This window comes from Melospiza georgiana, chromosome 5 (assembly GCF_028018845.1).
Source record: "Melospiza georgiana isolate bMelGeo1 chromosome 5, bMelGeo1.pri, whole genome shotgun sequence".
In the NCBI taxonomy this organism is placed as follows: domain Eukaryota; kingdom Metazoa; phylum Chordata; class Aves; order Passeriformes; family Passerellidae; genus Melospiza; species Melospiza georgiana.
The window spans coordinates 57,110,017-57,132,336 of NC_080434.1; the positions used below are offsets into that span (position 1 = coordinate 57,110,017).

General features: G+C 37.2%; 1 protein-coding gene across 6 annotated transcripts in view; it reads left to right on the forward strand.

Moving 5' to 3' along the window:
- Positions 1–22,320, forward strand: part of JAKMIP1 (janus kinase and microtubule interacting protein 1) — a 226,327-nt gene that overhangs the window by 61,524 nt on the left and 142,483 nt on the right. For all 6 annotated transcript variants that reach the window (XM_058025246.1, XM_058025243.1, XM_058025249.1 and 3 more), the window contains 3 exons: positions 3,819–4,093; positions 9,972–10,466; positions 21,814–22,023. In XM_058025246.1, the coding sequence (XP_057881229.1) occupies positions 3,965–4,093; positions 9,972–10,466; positions 21,814–22,023 (834 nt within the window). In that variant the 5' untranslated portion in view covers positions 3,819–3,964. The remainder of the gene's footprint in view (positions 1–3,818; positions 4,094–9,971; positions 10,467–21,813; positions 22,024–22,320) is intronic.

Consider the following 22,320-nt stretch of genomic DNA (forward strand, 5'->3'; position numbering starts at 1 on the left):
TATGGTAATAAAATTTGTTTTAAACTTCTTGAGTGTACAGAATTAGGCTATGTTGAGAATGTACTTACATCTCATGTTCACAAGCACAGTGAGGGTTGTGGGTAGCTGCAGTGGACTTTGCAGAATTAAAAGATAAAGGTTGAAATAAAAAAAGTTGAAGTAGAATGGCACACTATTTATGTGGGGGTGCAGTGGAGAGATGAAGAAGCTTTATTATTTCCCTCCAGTAACTGAGTTATGGCTTGGTGTTTCAGCTGAGATGACTCATTGACAATTTCACCTTCCAAAAATTGTGCTGCAGCTGAGTCATGTTGTTGAAGTCTGAAATAGAGCTGGAATGCAGAATTTTGGTTGATATAATTTAGTAAATTTCTCGTTAATCTCGTTGCAATGTTATCCATATTTATTACTTGATGTTACGGGTTTTATAACTTTTCCTGTTGATTACTGTTTGTTACTGAAAGACTCACTCTCTAAAGATATAATTCTCCCCATATTTTTGTGTAGTTCATACAGGATCATGTTTAAAGAATTTAATTTCTTTAAATTGACTTACTTTTCAATAGAAAATATTGGGTTCCTTTTTTTCCTTACCCTTATGTAATCAAAATTTATTGATGCTACACTTTCACGTTTCTGCAGTAACCGATTTTTCTTTTTCTATTACGTTTTATTGATATTTAACATCTAGAATAATCATAAAGCAATTCATTACATAGTTTGAAGTCTTGTTTGATAAAACCAGGGAATAGGTTGAGGTGGTTATAAAAATCATCCCTTAAATTTGCTAAGCAAATAGAAGAGAAATTGAAAGTTAGGACATTGTTCAGCTGATTGAATTTCTAGTATGTTAAGAATTTAATGGATTTCCCAAAATATCTGTAAGATAAATCATGTTAAATATTTTGATCCTTTACAGGAAAATCCCCCAAACTATTTGTAGTTGATTCAAATTCAGTCAAGTTTATTTTCTTGTTTTTCTTCAATGATAATTGCCCCTATACCTATGAAGTAAAGTCAGAAACTTGGTATATTCCAGAGACTGCTGAAAACGTGACTTGTGCTTTAGAATCCATTACTCTTTCCTATCTTTTTTTCTTGATGTGAAATATAAAAAACATTCAAATGATTCCAAGGTTTGCAAGAAGTGTGTAGAACTCAGAGTGCAGAAATTGGCTATTTTTAGTCATGGGGTGGTTGTGGGACTGTATCCTGGTGACATCATAAATTTGCCTCTCAGCAGACATATGGGGAGTTAATAAATAGGTTGGTCGTTGAAGCATCTGCGTCAGTAAAATTTTGTTACAGTGGAGTGTTTTCTCCTTCATTTCTTCTCACTGTATTTACAAGTTGTTTGGTATTTTGTGGGTTTTTTTCTTGTGCTGACCTTTATCCAATGACCAAATATCAAATGTGGGAATTCAGCTAGGAGGGAATCTGGGCACTCACTGGTTCTGTGCCTTTCATTTGGGAATTAGGATGCAGTCTCTGCTCCAGCCCTTGTGTGTCTGGGCTGTGTGCCTCTCTGAGTATATACATAGACTTTGTGTTGCCATAGCTCCTGCTTTTGAAATAGGTAGGCTGGAAGATGTATCCAGGGAAGAGTAAAAATGTAAAAATGGAAATTTTCTTTTTATGCCCACCAATGCAGTTTGATGGGTGGTTGTTTCCTGGTGTGGTTTTTTTGGTGTGTGTTTTTTTTTTTTTTTTTTTTTTTTTGTTTTTTTGTTTTGTTTGGGTTTTGTTTGGTTTTTTGGTTATTTCTTTTGTTTTGTTTTGTGGTTTTATATTATGTTTAGTTTGGTTGGGAGGTGGTGCTTTTGCTCCCCTCGCCACTCTCCTTCCCTCATTGCCTATAAGACAAGAGGATGATTTTCTTCCGGTTCTGGGTCTAAGCTTTTATTTTGCTTGAAAAGTACAATTTTCAAATGTTGAGAGCTAAAGGAAAAAAATTGAGAGCAACGCCTTGAGAGGTTTTTTTTAATTCTGAAGAGTACTTCAAAGAATAATGCTTAACTCTCTAGTTTTAAGGCTAATTTGAGTATTAAATGCAATTTGAGCATCATAGAAACTCCATAATTAATAGCATGAAATTCCTTTATTAACAACAGTAATTCCTCCCATTTCTTCTACTCACCAAAGAGTTCCTTTTTTTAAAATTTACTGAGAGAATATTGCTGATTTGTTTCTCTTGAATCAACTACTATGTGTAAAATCACAATAGCACCAGTGTTTATTTGTTTTGTAAGGTAGGTCTAGTACATAACAAAATTAAAATGTATTTAAGTTCCTGGTTTTTTCATGGATTGTATATGAAAATGCTTCATATAATGAATATAAGGAACAAAAAAAAATTATTGAATAGGATAACTTGATAAATCATTATACTTCAAAGGAAGGATATCTTATATTACAAAGCAAAACAACTATTTCTCTTAAGTTACTTCAGCAAATAATTGGTGATGATCATGTTTTTTTTCAATTGCTTTTTACTAATGAAATAACTCAATAGGAATATCATCAAACAGATGGAGACTTGGTGTCCTGAGTTCTGTTCACTTTTCATCTGATTTGACTTATCTTTCTAAGCAAGATATTTAACTCACCCCCTGTTCTCCAGTGCTTGAAAAGGAGCATTAAACTGAGGTGTTCAGTTTTTCTCTACACACCTGAGGCATTAGTCACTAACCCTTTAGAAAATATGTGCTAAGGAATGCATGGGATTTTCATTCTAATACAATTTAAAAATAACTCCCCATCTGTAGTAGGCTGGAAAGAGCAACTTATTTTTTGTCGTCAATTAGATAAAGATTTTCTTGGAAATATAATACTCCATTAATGTCATGCAGTTTTAAAGTAGGAACCTTTCTGCTTTGTCAAAAATTAAAAGATAAAATGATGTGAATATTTAAAAATGTGCAGAGAACATGGATTTGGAAAGTAGTTCAGCATTGATAGCGCTTGTTCCACAGTTTGGTCTTGTGGAGCACTGGATTATGCTTAGAGAAGAGCAGAGTGGAAAAAAAAAATCACAGATTAAACTTCTATCCTGACTGCTCATGAAGCAAAATAATCATGGGATTTCCTAATTATTGGAATTAGGGTTCTTTGTCTGCTATTGGTATTCTCCTTGAATATTACATAAAGCTGATTTAAATAACTGAATACTTTTTAAGCTTAGAGCATACTGGGAAGTGAAATTGAAGTTAAATACTTTCTTGTTTCCATTGTAGCTTTTCAAACAGTATCAGCCCTGAACATAAGCAGGTTATAGGCTGGATATTTTATAAACATTTTTAAATGTTTTTCCAGTTTTCTGACACCTTTTTAATAGATGCTGATGATGCAAAACTCGATGATAATTACGAATAATACAATTATGCATTATAACTGATACATTAGGGAGAGAAATACTTTCTTCTTACTATAGAAAATAAACGATTCCCACTGAAGCACTACCTCAATTAATTTATGGTTTTCTCTGTGCCTCTTGGGAATTCTGAGCATGGTTCTAGTCAAGTCTTGAATAAGATATAATTTCTGTTTATATGAATAAGATATAATTTCTGTTTATATGCTATAGTATTCAGAACTGTTAATACTTTTATTTCTGTGAACATCAGAATACACTGGATAGGGTTTAGAGATGGTGATATATTATGTAACTTCTTATCTGTTTCTTTCAAACTCTGATACACTATGCAGTATAGTGTAATTCAAGGAAGTCCAGTGTGCTTTAAAAATGGATATTAAGTCTGATGTTTGATTCTGCTCAATGCTGTAGCCTAATTCTGTTCCTACCACTGTGCTTCTTCCAGGCCATGAGAGACTGCTCCCATGATGGCAGAGCCTTGTATGAGGGGTTTTGTTGACCACTGCACCACTCTCAAATGCTAAAAGCAGAAAGCACTGGCTGGTAGCTCAGTGTGGAGCAAACATTTTATTTTAAACTTCAAAAACAATTATGTCAAAGAAAAGTCGTGCCAAGGGAGAGAAGCCCGACATGGAGACTGAAGCCCTGCAAGCTGCTAATGAGGAGCTGAGGACTAAACTGACCAACATCCAGATAGAATTTCAGCAAGAAAAAACCAAGGTATTTGTCTCTATTTTGTGATCATTCTTTAAACAGCAGCACTGTTAGAAACCAGCTGAGTTTGATACTAAAATGTGTTAATTGTAAAAGAAAAACACGACAGAGAAGTGAAATCAGAAGAACAACTGATAAACTAAAATTGGTGACAATTCTTTTAAATATTGTGCAAAAGGGACTAAATATCCCCAAACATCCAGTCACTGAAATTTGCAATCACAGCAATACAAATGGCAATAGCTTACTGACAAGGGAGTTTTGTATTTGACCTTAATGAAAATTGTATGTTGTAAATAGAATTGTCTTCAAAACCAAATATCAGCACTTTATTCAAGGCATGCCACTTTAAATGCCTATAAAGAATAGCAATTAACTGGAAACTGTCTGTGTAGGAGTCCTAATTTGATTTGCTGAGTTTGTGTGTGGCATTGCTCTGAGCTATTCAATGATGCTTCTGATTGCTGATGAAACAAATTCATCACTATTTGTCTACCTAGCATATGTTCAACTGGTATTTAGGTAATCAAGAGGGCACATAGGATTCATCAAATATTAATTCATCAAATACATTTGTATTTATGAAGATGAGCAGTTACTTTTATATATTTCTGTAGGTTGTTTAAAATATGGATAAGCCAGTAAGGTTTTTTTTATTTTGTTATTTTTTAAAATCAGTTAGTGCATTTGACTTTGCACAAGGCAGTTCTGGAGTATAATCCATGTGCAGGTGGATTTATCTGTATTTGACTGGGGATACTGTGGCAAGAGTCTCAAAGACTTACCAAGTGGGGAAATATGCACTGAAAATGTGTTCTCTTTTATATAGAGGATCTTTGTTCTAGCCTTTTTTCTTTTTATCAGTGTAAAATGTGGAACACCTGAATAAAAACATTTCTGTACATTCCAGTTTCATTAACATCTTTGTGTGATACTCAGCTTTGAAAGGTTTATTTTTTGCATTTTAATTTACAAAGTAAACACCAAAACCTATCACAAATGTAATCCTCAAATTTGTTTTTTTTTTTTACAGAGGAAAAACAAATCATAAGGCCTTAATTTGTGTTTGAATGATGCAATAGGTTCAGAAAATATCAGCCAACTAAATTTGTGTTGCCTTGGAAATTTTTCTTCACAGACTAAAGCAAGAAGTCAAATCTCTTACAGGTCAGGTGTGTTGATGAATTAACAGATAAGTCAGGGGTTTTGCTGTTCGCTTTCTCATCCACCTTCTCTTGCTGTTGATTGGTATAATGACAACAAATTTTAAAACAAGTTCCACAAACTAATTAAGCTTTTTAAAAATACACACCATGAAATTTAGTAGTGGCCAATACCCTTTATAACTTACAGGTCAGTAAATTGCATTATTTCACTGTGTTTAATGTCTCATTGGTTCATTGAGTTGATGGTAGACTACATTTACACTAGTAAATTTCTGGTTTTAGTTATCTTATTTCCTATTTTGTTCTGTAGAACTTTATATGCAGAAATGTGGATGTGAATTTTATTATGATTTTAAAAATTGCATTAAAAAGAGCACATAAAGTTATCTTATACCTTGGACAGAAGAATGAATTAAATTTGACTCATTAAATAACTGTTTAAAAAAAAATTACATGAACACTGGGAAGAGTTTAGCCTTGATACATTTCCAGTCTTCACCTGTAAGAACATCAAGTTTAATTCTTGATTCAACTAAGAATGAGGTGTAAGTACATGACCATGACAGCTGCAGGAATATTTTAAATAACTAGTCTTCTTACACTATATTCAGTATAGAATTTGCTTCAGCTTGGTTTCTAATTTACCTTTCTTCAGCTTTGAAATTTAATATTTTCTAGTGTATTGAGGTTGTTACTGGAGACAGAATGTGTGCTGTGCACATATGTGTGGAGAGAAATGGGTGAGCTCTCAAATGAAATCTAGGAAAGAGGAAATTACAGGCAGAGTGCTCTAAAATCCTACCAAGTGTGCACTGCAGTCTGAAGTAAATTCTGCAGTGTGTTGGAGTGCATTTCTGTGAGGATGCAGCTGGGGGAGGAGATCTTCAACCCCTCTCCCTCATCTTTGCTGTGGTGCTTGCTGTAAATCATTTAACTGGAACTGTGTAGTTTATTTCCCAGCCTACTCCTGGTCTGTCCAGCTGTTACAGGAAGCCTTGACTGACAAGATGAGTAAATCAAAGCCATAGAGATTCTTCCTGTTTAGACTGTAGTTCAAAAATAGTAAAAAATCCAAGAAAAATTATTTCTTGGTATCAGAGAAGTAAAAAAACTGTACCTAGAGAATTCTAAATAAATTAAATATATTTACTGGTGTAAAAATAGGTAAGGGAGAAGTACTGAAGCTGCTAAACAGACAGCTCTGTGGCCCGTGGGATATAATCTGTATTAGGAAAGTTAAAAAACTGTTGTGGGGCCAATTTATTCAATTTAATTTTCCTAAACTATTTTTTCCCTCATGTATATGCCCATTTTAATGATTTATCTGAGAAGAAACCTTCTAATTGATGAGAGACACCACAAATGGAATTAGCCTTACCGTACTTTTGCCTGAAAAATTCTGCTTTCACTGAAATAAAATTTTACCCAAGAGACATTCAAAACTTTGTACATATTTTCTTGGTACATCTTGTTTCATTGCTTGTTGATCCATGTAAATAAATTTTTTCTGTAAAGTTGCTTACTGCATGCTTATGCAATGCCTGATCCAAAATTGTTATGTTTGCACATTTTTGGATGTGCATCATTGATGATCTTGCAGGTGGTGTTCTGACCGTTGGACACATGAGTAACTTGGGTTCATTTATGCTGCCTGAGGGGTGAAGCAAAAGTTGTGGCCCTGCCTGAGTTCCCCTGTACTGTGTCTTGTTTTGGGAACACCTGCTTGATAGCTTTGGGGGCCCTGTTGGATACGGGATGTCCTCCTGGACTGTAGGTTTGCTGCCATCTATGGAGAGCCTGGAGAAGGAAATGCGTGAACTGAACAGGGATCACATACCCTCACTCTGCAAGGGAAACAGCTTTGTTGGAAAACATCCAAATGTTGGGTAATGAGTAATGAAAGGAGCTGACCAAAGCACAAAAATTTTACTTATGTTGACATGAATGAGGACAGAACTCATTCTAACTGAACTTTAAAGTCCAGTGCTATGAGAACTAGGAGCTGTAGTGAATGAGCATGGTCTTTGCAGTCAGCTCAGTGGTTTTATAAATGCTTGTGATGAGATCGATGAATATTTAGGAACAAGTATGCCAAAGTACCTATTCCCACTGAGATAGCTTTCTTCATATTAAAAAAAAAATAATACAAGAAAAAGTGAGACTCAGGCATATGGAAAAATGCCACACTATATTTTCATTTTATTCTTGTTCTGGAAGCCAGACGAGTACAGAACTGCACAGTGTGCAGGAGAGAGGGACTGAGGGGTGTGGGAAGGACAGATTATGGCTTTCAGAGAAGGTATAACAGACAGATCTAACTTTCCATCTTCTCTGACCAAAAGCAGTAATAAGAAAAGATTTTTTAAAGACCTTGAGAACTGGGATGCGTTGGTTTTTTTCTGGATCATGAGGTGTAATTAGCATTTAATATGCTGTGTTTTTTGAAGGTTTTTTTTTGTGGATTTTGATGGATTTCTAGGGTTTTTTTTTAAGGATTAAAATTCTTCTTGTTTAAATTCCTCTTACTGAAGCTTTTATGTAAAATTAGTAGTGATATATGATAGTACTCAGTTACTCTGAGTGGTTAATAGCTGTTCTCACAGACAGCATATAGGTGCATATAGGTTTTGTTTTGCTTTCCCTTACTTCAGTGAAAGATGAGAAAAATGGAGCAAGTATGCTAATTTGGTGACTCAGTGCTCCTCCAAAATGTCAAAACCCATTTATCATTTATTAAAAAATCTTGTAGGAAGTTAAACTCATGAATGTGTTGTATTGAAAACTGCCTTTCAGTTGTATGCTTTATGTACGATATGACTAATTTAAAATTACTGTGGTTCTGGAGGTATATTATCTATGTTTGTAAGTGCCATTATGCAGTTTGTTTTCCTGTGTTGTCATTAGTAGGTTTCATTGCTCAATTTAATTTCAATTTTCTTGGCTCATCAGTAAGGCAATAAGTAAATAATGAGTGTTGTTTCATTTTCAAATTTATCTATAAACCAGTCTGTTTACTTCTGATGGTGGATAGGTGTGTAAGTGACTTAGTTTTGTTACAGCATCATGGAATGCTATGGCTTGAAAGGGACCTTTAAAGATCATCTATTCCAGCCTCCCTGCAATGGACTCTCCTATGGAATTGGGTATCCTAATGCAAGCACTGAAAATCACTGCTGTCCACTGTAGGCTTGGAACTGATGTCATCCCACCAAAAAAATAATACATGGATATATCCTGCAGATAATTTCCAATAGCCAGATTTACCATTTGGGGAAGAAACCCAACCTCTGTCTCTCTTAATAAAGACATATTCTCAGAATCATCCTGGAACAGAGTGACAATAGCTATAAAATCTGTGTGTGACAGTGTCTGACTCAGATCTATTACCTTTTGAACAACTCTAATTGCAGTGCTCTCCCGGGTGGTGTACAGTCAAGAGTGCATCTAGGTTACTTTCATAAAAATGTATGATACCTTTCCTTCCTTTCTTGCTCCAATCTCTTCCTTACTTTAAATCAAGGGTAAGTTTGAGCTGGTTAATTTTCAAAGCTACTGTTCAAAATAGGAGGATTGTAACATTTTCTGCACAGGAAAAGTCTGCTGTCCCAGCTGTGTGAAGACCTCGAGTCAAGATGTGGTGGGTTGATCCTGACTGGACACCTATCTGATCAAGTTGCAAATCTGGCTTAATTTAGTGTAAATTAAATGCATCACTTGACTACAGATCACAGCTTTGTGTTGCACAGATAGAAGCAGTTGTGGCAGTGAATAGCATTTTGCTGCTTGGTAGCCTCCTTTTAACATGAAGCTCCATTTGCTGTGTTTGTTTGTATTGTCACTGAAGGTTAAAATACAATTTTTGAAACCTCTGCCTCTGATAGAGGTTTTGGCAGTCTCGGTAATGGGGATAGTTGAAAGATGTCACTGAAACTATGAATGATGAAATACATTATAACCTTTCTGGTATACTGCAATAGACAAGTGAGCCTTTCTCTTTTTCCCCCATTTATTCTAAATTAACATCTAATCCCACATGGAAAAAAGCATTGCTTTCCATGCAGCCTGCTGAGCATCATTTATAATGAGGTTTCATCACAGTGGATATTACTATAATAGTCTATAACATTTTTCCACTACTCCCTCTCCAGCCCTTAGACTCACTGGCCTATATTTTCTCAAATATCTGGGGACATGAATAGTCTCAGTTTTGGGATGAGATCTGAAGTCCATTGAGTAGACTTGGTTTTTCAAAAGGCCAATTCTTTTGGCCTATATAATAAGGACTTTCCCATTAAAATAGCTAAGAAATTAAGAAATACAAAATAAAAGTGTTTCCAGCATAAACATAAAGTCTTTTCCCTGTTTGAGTGATTTTCCATTTGCTTGTAGAGCACAGTAGAGGAGTTATGGGTGAGAATAGTCTGGTGTGGTTGGTACAGGAAATAAGGAGATAACTAGATTGTATGTTGGTCAGTTTTATTTTATTCCCAAGATCTATGAGAACTCATTACCAGTTGCATACCCCTACAGCAGATTCCTTAACATGCACATGGCCTTTTTCCAGCCCTGCTTCTCCATTTGTTTACTGGAGAGAGGTGTGCAGTGTTTGCTTTGGAATATTCAGGATAGGTTTTTACGAACAGTTTAGAGGCAGCTTCCTTGGTGGCTTTAAAAAGTGGAGTGGTGCTTGTTAATCAGTATTTTTTATTTTGTTCCAGGTGGGTAAACTGAGGGAAAAAATCCAAGAGGTTAAGCAAGAAAGGGAGCAGGAGCAGCATAAGCACACTGCCTATATTTCTGAACTGAAAGCCAAGCTCCACGAGGAGAAAATGAAGGAACTTCAGAGTGTCAGGGAGCTACTGATCCGGCAGCACGAGCAGGAGGTGGCACGAATGGTGAAAATCAAGGACGGTGAAATTCAGCGTTTGCAGTCGACAGTCAACGTGCTGCGGGACGGGGCGGCTGACAAGGTGAAGACGGCGCTGCTGAGCGAGGCGAAGGAGGAGGCTCGCAAGGCCTTCGACGGGGAACGAATGAAACTGCAACAAGAGATCTTGGAGCTGAAATCTGGCAAAAAGCAGCTTGAAGAAGCTCTGAACAACATCATGCAGGCAGATAAGATGAAGGCTGCAGACCTGCGCACGGCTTATCAGTCCCACCAGGATGAGATCCACAGAATAAAGCGGGAGTGTGAGAGGGAGATCCGCAGGCTGGTGAGTTCCCTGAGTAACGCTGCTTATTTCAGTTTGTAGCAGGTATTGATATATTGCTGTATGTGCCCATAAATATCAAAGCAGTGATATCATCCATCAGTGCTGATTGCTACAATGGGCCACTGTTTCTCCTCCTTACAGCAAAGGTGAACCTTGGCTCTGTAGACTATCCAGCACAGTCCAAAGCTTTATGTCCCTCCAAATAGAATAAAAGTCATGCAAGACTTTCCAGAATGAGTTTTCTCAACAGATCAAAGAAATACACTTCCCCTTCCTGGCTGCACAACTATACCCCTGGTGACCAAAACAAGTTGGGGATTGTTCATTGGACAGTAAGAATACCTTATGAGATGGCAACATTAAATTCATGTAGAGCTTTATATTTAAATGGGAGGAACTAGTTGTGCTGAAACAAGACAGTCTCTTTGCTTCTTTTGCATCTTTATCCAGGTCATTCAGTATGAAGCACTGTTGCCCTTTCAGAATTTCTGTGTTTTTTCTATAGCAGCAGAAAAGTTAGGGCCTAGGACAGCAGGCTTTTTTCACGCTTCATAAACCCTAGGACTTCAGCACAGATGGCAGACTATGCTGTTGGTATAAAATCAAAATCCAGGCGGTATTTCCTGACAGTGGGTGCCCCAAATTATTCAGCTTTGTAAAATGTACAGAATCTAAGATGGGCTGTGCACAGTTATACATTTAAAGCGGTCTTCATCAAGTGACACTTCTGTTTGATATTTTCTATATGTGTGTGTATACCTGATGGCTTATCTGCACAAACTAGCAGTATGATAGCTATGCAAATAAAAAAAAAATTAAAGAAGCATAATATTTATATTATGTCAAGTAGTACAGACTTTTAATAGAATGAAACATCAGTTTCCTTAGGAAAACATCTTGTGGGCTTGAATTTGTGCAGAAATGACCTCTTATTTCTTGTATTCCTCAGGAAAAATTATGAGGACAAGCTACAAACTGTAATATCTATTTAATGCTGCTGATTTTCTGTCTGAGACAATGAAAGCTTTTAATGCAGTAAATATTTATGCTTTGAATTAATTGGAAGTTGATCCAGTCTCAGGGGTATAATTTTGTTCATTAATTAAGACCACTGCAAAGACCGACAATGCAGAGTTCCTGCAAACGTGGCTTCTTTCATATTCTGTTCTCTATTACACATGTAAAATTCTAAAGTCATGGCTATGAAGTATAGACAATTATAAAAAGTATTAAAGAAGAGACAAGACTGATACATTCCATCATATGTTTTTCTGGAGGGCATTTTCTAAATGAATTTAACCTCCTCCAAGAAGGGTTTCAAAGGAAATATTTAACTCTTCACTTTCAAGAGCAGGGGTTTTCAGCCTACTGTTGGCAAAGGTGATGAAGAAGGGCACTCTGTTTTCTGTCTGGTACAAAGAAAAATTCTGTGAAGTCATTCAAAATTTTAATTATAGCCTTGCTGGGCCTGTGTTTTTCCGTACATCTAAAAAGGTGAATATACTGGAAGAATGTGTAGGTAACTCTTGTTTCCTTTTTCCAGCACCAGAGGAAGCCTGCCACTGTTCTCATGGCTTTCTTAGGAAATGTTTATATCTTCCTCCAAGAGTCTTGTGCTGCCTTCTAGTGCCTCCCTTCCTTTCATATAATGAATTTCAGTTTTTTCCTTAAATTCCTTTTAATTTTAATTTAATTCCTTAAATTAAAATTAAATGGTTTGTGGGGTTTTTAGAAAGAGTTTCTTCTAGATTCTTAGGAATTTAGGTATTTATTGCACAGGGCACTCTTTAAATCTGGGATGAGGTAAAAAATACTGCAGGGTTCCTAGATAGGTTCTCTTTTCCTTTGAGGAAGCATGTGGGATTACAGAATCTGAACACTGGGATATTCCCCTCTCTCCTCTCCCCTCCATTTAATTAGTTCAAGGGATGCTTGCCTTCAATTTCAGATTAACCCTATCAGCCCTGGATTTGGGTCTCTTCGTTGGTTTGTACTGTCTGTGAGATTAAATGATCAGTATGTGAAAAGAAGTGTTAATAATATTAGCACAGTTCTGTAACTGAGTTTCAATTAATGTGCTCTTTTGTATGTGTGCAGTATTTTGTGGCATTATTAAGAAACCAGCATCATTGGGATTAACCACCTAAATGGGCTGGCCATACTGTAATTCAGTTCAGATAGAGTAATTCAGGATGCAGTCTGATTGTCTTGACAGACTTGTCTGATTTATTTTGCATTTCAGATCAGAGATTAATTTTGTGAATATTTTTCTCTTAGATATTGCAGCTAGAAAAAATCTGTATTTTGCCATTAACACCCACAATTAATCTGACTAAAATCTTAAAATTATTGGCTGCTATTAAAAAATAAGTTATGAGAAAGAAAAAAAGAAAAATCCATTGTCTATGGATACAATTTTATTTACTATATTTTTAAAAAATGTGATTGATCAATTTGGGGAGTGTTTTCATAGTTTTGAATTGAGCCATGAAAAGTACCTGACAAACCTCAACAGAAACAAGACTGGATGGCTAAGGACCTAGTGCTTAATAAGAGAAAGTAAAATATCTATTTGGCAAAACATATAGCACGCTTTTTCTATGTGCAGTAAGAAATTATGCTGGAATTTTTATGTTCCTGTAATTGAAAATGTAACAGTGATATAAATTTTTCCATTAATTTAAGGAATGCTAATTGCTGTGGATTTTATTCCCTCACCCTCCAAGAAAATACATCCTTGTTGTATATATGCATCAGCACAATGTGCTGGCAGCTATGAAACCAGAAGTAAAAATAGCAAGTAACAAACTGGAGGGACAGATGAAACAGAAGTCTTGAAAGTAAAGAGGCACCTTGGAGAATAAGATTAGAAAAAAAGAACAGTTATTATTTATTTTGTTCAGCCCATATTTTCTGAGTGGTTGAGTCTGAACAGTTGTATTGTTCCACAGAATGAAAACTGTACAATAGTACACAAAATAGCAATTTCAGCCAATTTTTCTTAGCCCTTGATTAAGTTCGCCATTTAACTGACTTGGTTTGATAATGTTTGCAGTTAGTTTTCAGAGGTAAGTAAAGTTGCTCTCTTTTGCCTGGCAATCCTGAAACAGCTGCTCGCGTTGTTTGGGATCCTGGGAAAGAGCCCAGCCTTACTCTGCTGCCAGCACAGGTGGGAAGGAGGCCGTGGCCATTGACCATGTTAGTTCAAGGCTCCATTCATTCTGGGACCACTTGGACACTGTTTTTAAGCAGGCCCTTACATTGCAAGGCACATTTCTCTAGGTACTGTTTTTGCAGTGGCAAGATTAATGGACATTTTGTAGTTCATGCCTTGGAAAATGTATGCAAAAGCCCAGTCATTAAAAGGATATTGAATTATGACATCACTGATCTACTAATTTTTAATATTGGTTGAATATGAAAAAACTGGAATGCTTATTTTGTGAACACTTAATATAATATTTAAACTTTGGAACGAACAAATGACACTTGCACCCTGCGTTTTGTGGTGTATGTTTTAGTAAACACTGTTTCTTTTATTAGAAATGTCTTTAACACCAAGCTTTTCACTTATTTTCCAGCTAAATATCATTCTACCCTGTTAAAGTCTTTACACATATGGTCTTCCTAAATATTCTTTAACAGCTTGGATTGAAATTACCTGAAAGACTTCAATATAAAATAGACCCAGTTTTCTTAGCCACAAAATCATTAAGATTCCACTGATTGTATTAGATGCACAATAAGGTTCCTGTTTAAGAGGGCACACAGTACACCAGATGAATTAAATTTCCGTATTTCAATTGTATTTTCAAGTAGCCCTATAAAAATTGGTTAAAGAGCAGTGTGACAGTACTGCTGATTCATACTTGCAAGGCAAAAAATCCTTTTGCTGTTAAGAGCATCAAAGTAAAAGAAATTGTTTTCAAGGGGTGATTTTTAGAAGTTCCTGATCAGCAATGATTTATGGAGACAGATGCACTGTTTAAGTGTCCTTAATCTCCTTAGTCCAAATGATATTGCTGCATGAATAAAAAACTCCTTCCAGTGTGGAACGTTGCTTCTCTCTGGTGTTTCCCAAATAAATATAATGAAGGACATGAAAGAATATAATTCAAACTAATAGATGAAACAGTTTTTAAAGGTAGAAGTCCAGGCAGTTTCACTGAAACTTCTCTTCAAGACAAAAAACATGTTATGGAATGAACTCATGTATCATTTATACTGATTTTTTAAAACCAGTATTTCAGTTTTTGTGTGCGTGTGTAACAGAGCATCTCACGTTCTAAGTGAAGGCTTCGGAAAAGTTTTTTTTAGAATTAAGAATTAGGTTGCTCCAGTTTAGGAAAGCCCAAAATTTCAACTCACATCCTTCACTAATTCATATTTTCTGACCTTGCACAACTCTTAATATGGTGGTTCGTCTGTCTGTCTTTAGTATGGGTTATATTAAGATGGTGTCTGGGTCTTCAGTATAGTTTAGCATTGGGAGTGTAATACAATCATGGGAAATTTAGATGGTGAGGGTGCTCTCCAGGTCCAGTGTCCTGCTTGAAGCAGAGCTGCTTTCAAGGTTGGATCAGGTTGCTCTGGGCCTCCTCCAGTCCAGTCTGAAAACCTCCCAAGATGGAGTTCAGCAATGACAGCCTGCCCTAAAGCCCAGTCACTGTGACATTTCTTTCTTGTCCTTGTTTTTATTGTCAGTATTGTCCTTTTGCTCTGTATCTTGGAGAAGCATGTACTTTGTTCATGGCTGTAATTCCCCTTTGGATAAATGGATATTCAGAATGGATATCCAGAATATCTGCTGTTTTAATTCATCCTGCCTGCTTCCTTTGGCTGGCTGAGTGAGCCTGGCACCTTCACCATTCCTGCAATGCTGGATGCTGCAGCCCCATAGTGGTCTTACTGGCCTTCCTCCACTTCTATGGCACTTAGGCCAGTGTGTCAATACCTTATTTTTTGTGCAGGGGAGCCCAGAAGTGGCTCTGGTGCTCCTGGTGTGGTTTCCCATATGCTTAATAAAAAGCTAAATCTCTTTTGGTACACCCCTCCTGGTTTGGCCCAATATCAAGTTAATTTCAATCATTGCAATCTCTCACCACTGACCCATATCCAACTTGCCCTACAGGATGCAAAGATCTTTCCTTTTGTCTATTTTTCCTTTTTTTTTCTTCCCATTGCAAAACTGCCAACTTCAGTTGGCATCTAGCAGGCACTTGAGCTCTCCCAGGGCAGGACATTCATTGTACCTTTCTTAGGCAAACTTTATGAGGGTTTCTTGGCTCATTTCTCCAACATGTTGAAAAGTTCCTCAGAATGGTTTTCCTATCCTCTTGTGTGGTAACAGCTCCCCTGAATTTGGTATCATCTACAAATTTGAGGAACAGTGCATTCCATTTCTTCATGTGAGCAGTTGACATGAAAAGTAATAGAAGCAAAAGTTTAATGCTCCACCAAGTCCCAAATTATCTACTGATGGGAACAGTTGTCTAATAGCATTCATGTTCTGCCGCATTTACCATTACTAGGATTTTGTCATTTTGAGGCAGTGCAATTTCTATCTTTATGCTGCTTTCATCACTGGGGGCAATGCAGAGACATTTGTCTGAAAATTCTGGAGCAGAGGGAAGGTTGGCTGTCGGCAGGGGCACTCCCTGCTGGCCTGGGGAGGAGCCTGGCTTTTCCCGCTTCACCTGTGCCCTGTGTGAGTTTTGCCTCCGAAGCGGTGTCGGATTTCGAGCCTGGAAAGCTGAGCTTTGAATCATCCCAGGCAGTCGTGCCTGGCTGGGCAGAGCCGCAGCTTGGGCTGCTCAGCCCCGCCTGTGTTTCACGCACAGCTGCTGCCATCAAATGCTCGCCTGCTCCTGGATCGTGCCATCTGCTTGGGACACGTGCTCCAGCTGCATTCCGAGGCTGAGCTAAGCTGCAGCACAGACCCAGCACCTCCAGCTTTGTAGGACTGCAAATAATACTTGGCTTTCTGTCCTCCCAAGATTTATGCTGCTTCTTTTAGGAGCTCACAGGGCAGCATTCCAGCCAGATGTTGTTTTTCCTTGGATCAAGAAGATCTAATCAAACCTTTTTCATAGTGCAGGTTCAGCATTTTGTGTTTGTTCTTAATATTTTCTAAAAAGTTAGGAAGGTCACAAATTTGACTTCTATATATTACAAAATTTGGGACAGTATTAAAACCCCACAACAGTTACATGTGGTGTAGCACACAGACAGAAAAAAAAACTCCTAAAATTTGTATTACTCAGTTTTGCTACATTTTTATATTTTTAACTATTTTTTCATTACAATTCTGTCAGTGAACACTTGGGATAGGTAATAGGAGAAATCCAGTAGTAGAGTTTGTAACTGGCTTTATAGAAAGATGTGAGAAACCTCTTATCAGTTCTGGAATTTTCTGCCCATGTGGTGTTTCTTGTATAATTTATCAAAACTTCTGATGAGATTTACACACTTCAGAAAAATATATGAGAAGAGCTACTGGAGGAAATAATTGACTGTTGGTTTAGAAAAATGACACATGAAATTAAAAAGAAATCCTATCCACTTCTGTCTGTGACCCTTATTATTCCACTGAATGGTTGGCATCTCTTGTCCTTTTTCCCCCTAAGTGTCCCAAATAAGCAGCAAACATTTATTTGAAAAGCTGACCATGTCTGTTGTAGGGAATACTGTACACAGCTCTGGAATATTTTAATTCTTTTCTCCACATGAGCTTTCAGCTTCGGATATTGTTGTTAGTTCTTAGTGTCCCTTTAAAACTATAAAAGATGTTAATTCTTTTTGGTTCAATCTTTACCTGGATTTTTTGAGTAGAATCTTCTTTTAGTTCTTCAGAGTGACCAGCAATCCCTCTGTCATGATAGCCCTATTTTCAGTGTCAGGCACTTAGTATAAAGGTTAATTAAATTTCTGCTGGAGAAGAGCACTGTAGAATTTTGTTCTGCAGTTGGCTAGGAGATAACTTTGATGAGAATGGGTGAAGAGGAAGGTCTTACACTTGGCAATGCAGCAGCTGGCTTTTTCCACTTTGGAAACTGAATATGTCAATGCCTTGATAGATGTGGCTTTTAATTCCCTGGGAATTTCTCTTTCAACTTCATGAGAGACTAAAGTTCCCCCAAAGGTCTCTGACTTTCTTTCACTGTAGTCATTGAAGTGTGGCATAATTGGCAGGGGATGCTTTTTCTAATGACTGGCTTGGTTCTCTTTCATGTTTCATAAATATTATTAAAAGACTCATTTCTGCTCATTTCTCTTAGCTGTTAGTGGGCAGTTAGATACATGTTCTTAGGAACCTGGGTAATTTTGACACAGGCTGTAAATGCTATCCCTTCATTGACATAATGCAGGTAGTGTCTGTGTTCAGCAACTAACATTTGACAGCACAAAACCCCTGAAGAAATTATATTTATAAAGCTCTAATTTTAACCAAGAGCTCCAGAGTTACTTATGCTACTCAAGGTGATTTCTCAGTAATTTGCCTCTGCAGCTGCTTGTGAATGATCTTATTTTCTTTAAATCCTCTTTCAGAGGGTATTTCTGCTACTTTTCTTCTCAAGGCCTATAATTGAAAATACAATCTAACCTCATGTTGCTCCACTGTCCTCCTACCACAGACTTTTTGCACTGACTTTTACCACCCTTAAATGCATGAAGAATAATCACTGTTCTAAAATACTTTAAAATCCATGCAAAAGAGAATAGAGAAGAGTTCATGTGACCCTGTTTTACTTGGTAGCTGCAGAAAGTGGGTAAATTTGTTTTAAACTGAAAACAAATTTGAAACCGGAACAACACTTGGAGGGGATTTCTGGGATTATATATTTGATTTATGCAATATGTGTGAGCACAGTGCATGATTGGGATGTCATTGTGCTAAATATGCTGGTAGAAGAGATGGTATCTGTCCTCTGTATCTTATTGAGAGGTCTCAGATGAGTTGCAGAACAGGCAGGAATTCATGAAAGCCATGGTGGGGGTTTGTGCATGCAGCTTCCAGTTGTCAAATGTTGGTCCTTCAAGTGCAATGCCATGGTAGAAAACATGAAAACACTTCTTAACCTTGATCTACTGAAGGGTTTCTATGCCTGAAAGCTTTCTTATCAACTCTGTCACTTAGTCTAATAAAAAATACTCCTTCTCTTTAAGACCATGTAGATTCTTAGAGAGTCTTGGCATGACCGAGTTGCTTCCACAACATGTGATGGATTAAAATAGAGGCAGCAGGGAAACTGGATTAATCCATTTTGATTTTCATTTGCCTAATGGAAGATATGCTTCTCCCCACTAAAACAGAGACCATAATACATATGTCTAAAATACATACCTAATTCATACCTAATTACATTAGTTGGTTGGCCTTTATGCTGCCAACTTTTTTTTCCTTCATGTAACAAACTGTGGCTCCAGCTGTTTTCCAATGGGACAGAACTGACATGGACACTTTGAGCGTTAACACTATTAGAATATAGGCTAGGCTAAACTGAAGTCTTCTTTTGTGGCAGTTTATGTTCAGTTTAAACCGTAACCATCTCTCTCTTTCCTAGTCATGTGACTCCTCTTTCATTGCCTCCTGGGCCCCAACATACCATCTCTCCGTCTCTTCCACGTGGAACTGAGGAAGGTTGCAGTGCTGTAAAATACTTCTCTTCCCTTTTTTTCGCCACTCTGGACCAGTTTGTGCTCTCTGTTAGGAAAACAGGCAAGGAAGATGATTTGATTTGCTCTGCAGATTTGCTCTGCACCATGGAAGGCTGAAAAAGATAATAAGTCTTTGGGTGAGATTGCTGTAGATATAAGAAAATTGAGACATTAACTAGGTCAGTGCAGTTACATTGGATGAACAAAGGGTGTAACCATTCCCTTGAAGAGAGCAAAATTGTACTGACCCCCATGCTTCTGAAGCAAAATTTGGAGGCATTCTTGATGCAATTCTAATCATCTTTATCAATTTGTGGTAAGTTAGTTCCTTAGAAATTTTGTGATTTGTGCTTATTAAAAACTAAGCACTATTGCAGTGTTCTGTGTATTTGTGTGTGTGTGCCCAGGTTTACATGAGTAAGAGGTTTTCGAGTGCATATCTGTAACTTTAAATGGAAACCCAAAATAAAAAAGGCTCTGCAGTCATTGCTATTTCATTCTATCAGTGTTTCAAAGACTTTTAACTTGACTTAAACTTGAGGCATTTGTTTTTATCTGAAAGATTCATCGTGTAGGTCTTTGTGATAGGAAAAGAGTAGTAGGAAAAGCAGAGGAGAATTATGCCTTCCCTTAACCCTCACCTCAAAACCATGCTCTTTTGTGGCATTTCTTTCTAATTTGTGTGAGCCTGTGTGCTTTGATCAATGGAAGTGTGAGAGGAGGGTGATGTGGCTGTGACTGCACTGGTCACATCTGTTTCAAAGGATCAGTTCTGTGTCAGTTCAGCAAGTACCAAGATAGTTGCTTTCCTTTGCATTTACCATTAAGTTGTGAGAACAGGAAGAGTATGAAATATGCTACTAATTGGGTACCTTGTATTAGGGCTGCATATGTAAGCTTGGGTCTTCTTACTGAATGTGTGCCTTGCCTGGGCAGATTCCTGTGTCAGTTATGTGGATGTTCAGTGTGAACACCTGTGAAACTGAAAGCTAAACTGTCCACAGTATTTAGTTACATGACATTTTTTCCTCCCAAGGGCTCCCTTACAGATCAGTGTGCCTGACAGATAGCATTCATTAAATGAGGCAGCTGCTTAATTTTTGTCATTGTTGTTCACTGCACAGTCCCTCTGAAATCCTGCATGTTGCAAATTCTTCCATTAATAAAAACTGCATTCTTTCCTGCATGTCCTTTTTTGGCATACTTGGAAGTCTCACAAATGGGAGTTGAAATACTGGGAAGTTTGTTTTTATTTGTTGTACAAGGAGTTGAGACACAGCAACTTTTCTAAATCAGGGAAGAAATCTCCATCTGAGCCAATCTTCATCAGTTCCAGTTAGAACTTCAGAGTAGTCTAGAGCAGCTTATTCACTTCAATCTGACCATTTTATCTTTGATCATGGTTCAGCCAAGCCATCCCCTGCCAGTCAGGTTCTTTACACAACCTAATTTCATGTGCTTTGTAGATTGTGAAAGGATTAAGACAAGAATCCTGAAGAAGCAAATTGCATCTGATCATGTAATCTCATTGTGTTTAATCCTGTAAATCACTTTGAACTATAAATTACTTCTAGTATGTCTTTGTTTTTCTTTTCCTTCTTTTTTCTTTAGGTGTAACTTGACATAAAGGACTTGTATGGATGTAGGAGTACAATAAACAACAAACATACGATTTAACTACTTCATTATTTTATTTTTTCAAAATAAAATTGACTTCCAAAATTCCATGCATTTATGTTTACCAAGAAATTAGTTTTGTAAACTGGAGGAGATACAGCACAGTTCCAATAAATACATTGTTAATGGTTAATGTTCTTGTTAAGAAATCTGTTTCTATAGTAACTGCTGCAGATTGTCGCTTCCTCTAGCATTTGGAATAGTACCAAAGTGAATTTAACACTGATGCTGCAAGGGACAAATCCTATGAGAGCTGCAGTGGATCACTGTGAGCAGTGAGCTTTATTTGGTATGGAGATGTATGAACACACAGTTCAGTATCCAGAGAGGCTGTTTAAGAACTCTTTCTTCCTACCCTTTATTTTAATGGTCTGTGTGCACTTACTTTTTTTCCTTCTACACAAAGACCAGTCCTCATTTGAATCTTATAACAAGGGCACGTAAAATACATAGGTATGCTTAAGATTTTAAGTTTAAATATTGTGCATGTATATGCTACTAATTTTAAGTGTCTGTGAAGAGATTCACCACACATGATATTCACTAATAAAGAGGGAGTCATCATGGGGCAAATGTCTGTGGCTCAAGCTTTGAAACAAAGCCCAGGTGAGTTTTAAAGGGTGTGTTTGTCATATCTTGTACTAATTGTGTTTCTTTGCTGAAACATAGTGAAAGCAGATTTTTCTTCTCTGTATAGAAGTGTGTATCCTCAGGTGAAGTGGATGTTTTCAGTGGCTTGTATTCTGTTTCACTGCATGTTTGCCTCTGGTTTTGTTTGTCTCTTGAGTTGAGACTGGACCAAAGAAACTCTTGATCAAGTGAAGGCTGAACCTTTTTTAAGGACAGAGAAAAAGACCACAGAGAAGATATATTTTCTTTTTGGCAGCCACGGTTTCAGTGCTGGTGTAATCCTGAGAGAAACACAACTTTGTTTTTGCAAATTTGTATGTTTGCATGCAGTGAGCACTTGGGGATATTACAGAAACTTCCTTCATGCGTTATTTCTTTCCAGATGGACGAAATAAAAGGCAAGGACAGGGTGATTCTGGCTCTGGAGAAGGACCTTGGTGTCCAGGCAGGCCATACCCAGAAACTGCTCCTTCAGAAAGAAGCTTTGGATGAGCAGCTTGTCCAGGTGAAGGAGGCAGAACGATACCACAGCAGTCCTAAGAGGGAGCTTCCTGCAGGAGTGGGAGATATCAGTGAACTGATGGGAAGTCCGGTAAGAAAATGGAGTTTTCTCTGAATTTCTGCTCTGGAGAACTGCCAGGGTGTTCACAGTCATTTTGTGGCTACCATTAGGACCTGTTAATGCTAAATGGCCTGGTGCTGCACTCTGCTGTTTTACTAATGATTTAAAAACTCCTTGGACCTCTTAAATTGCAAAGAATATTGAGAAATATATGGATATAGAACTTGCAGAATTTACACTGTCATCTTGATCTGTGAACCTCAGTATTTTCTCACTATTATTAGAAAATAGGTACTACTCAAAAACTGAGCCATGTGATTTTAATCT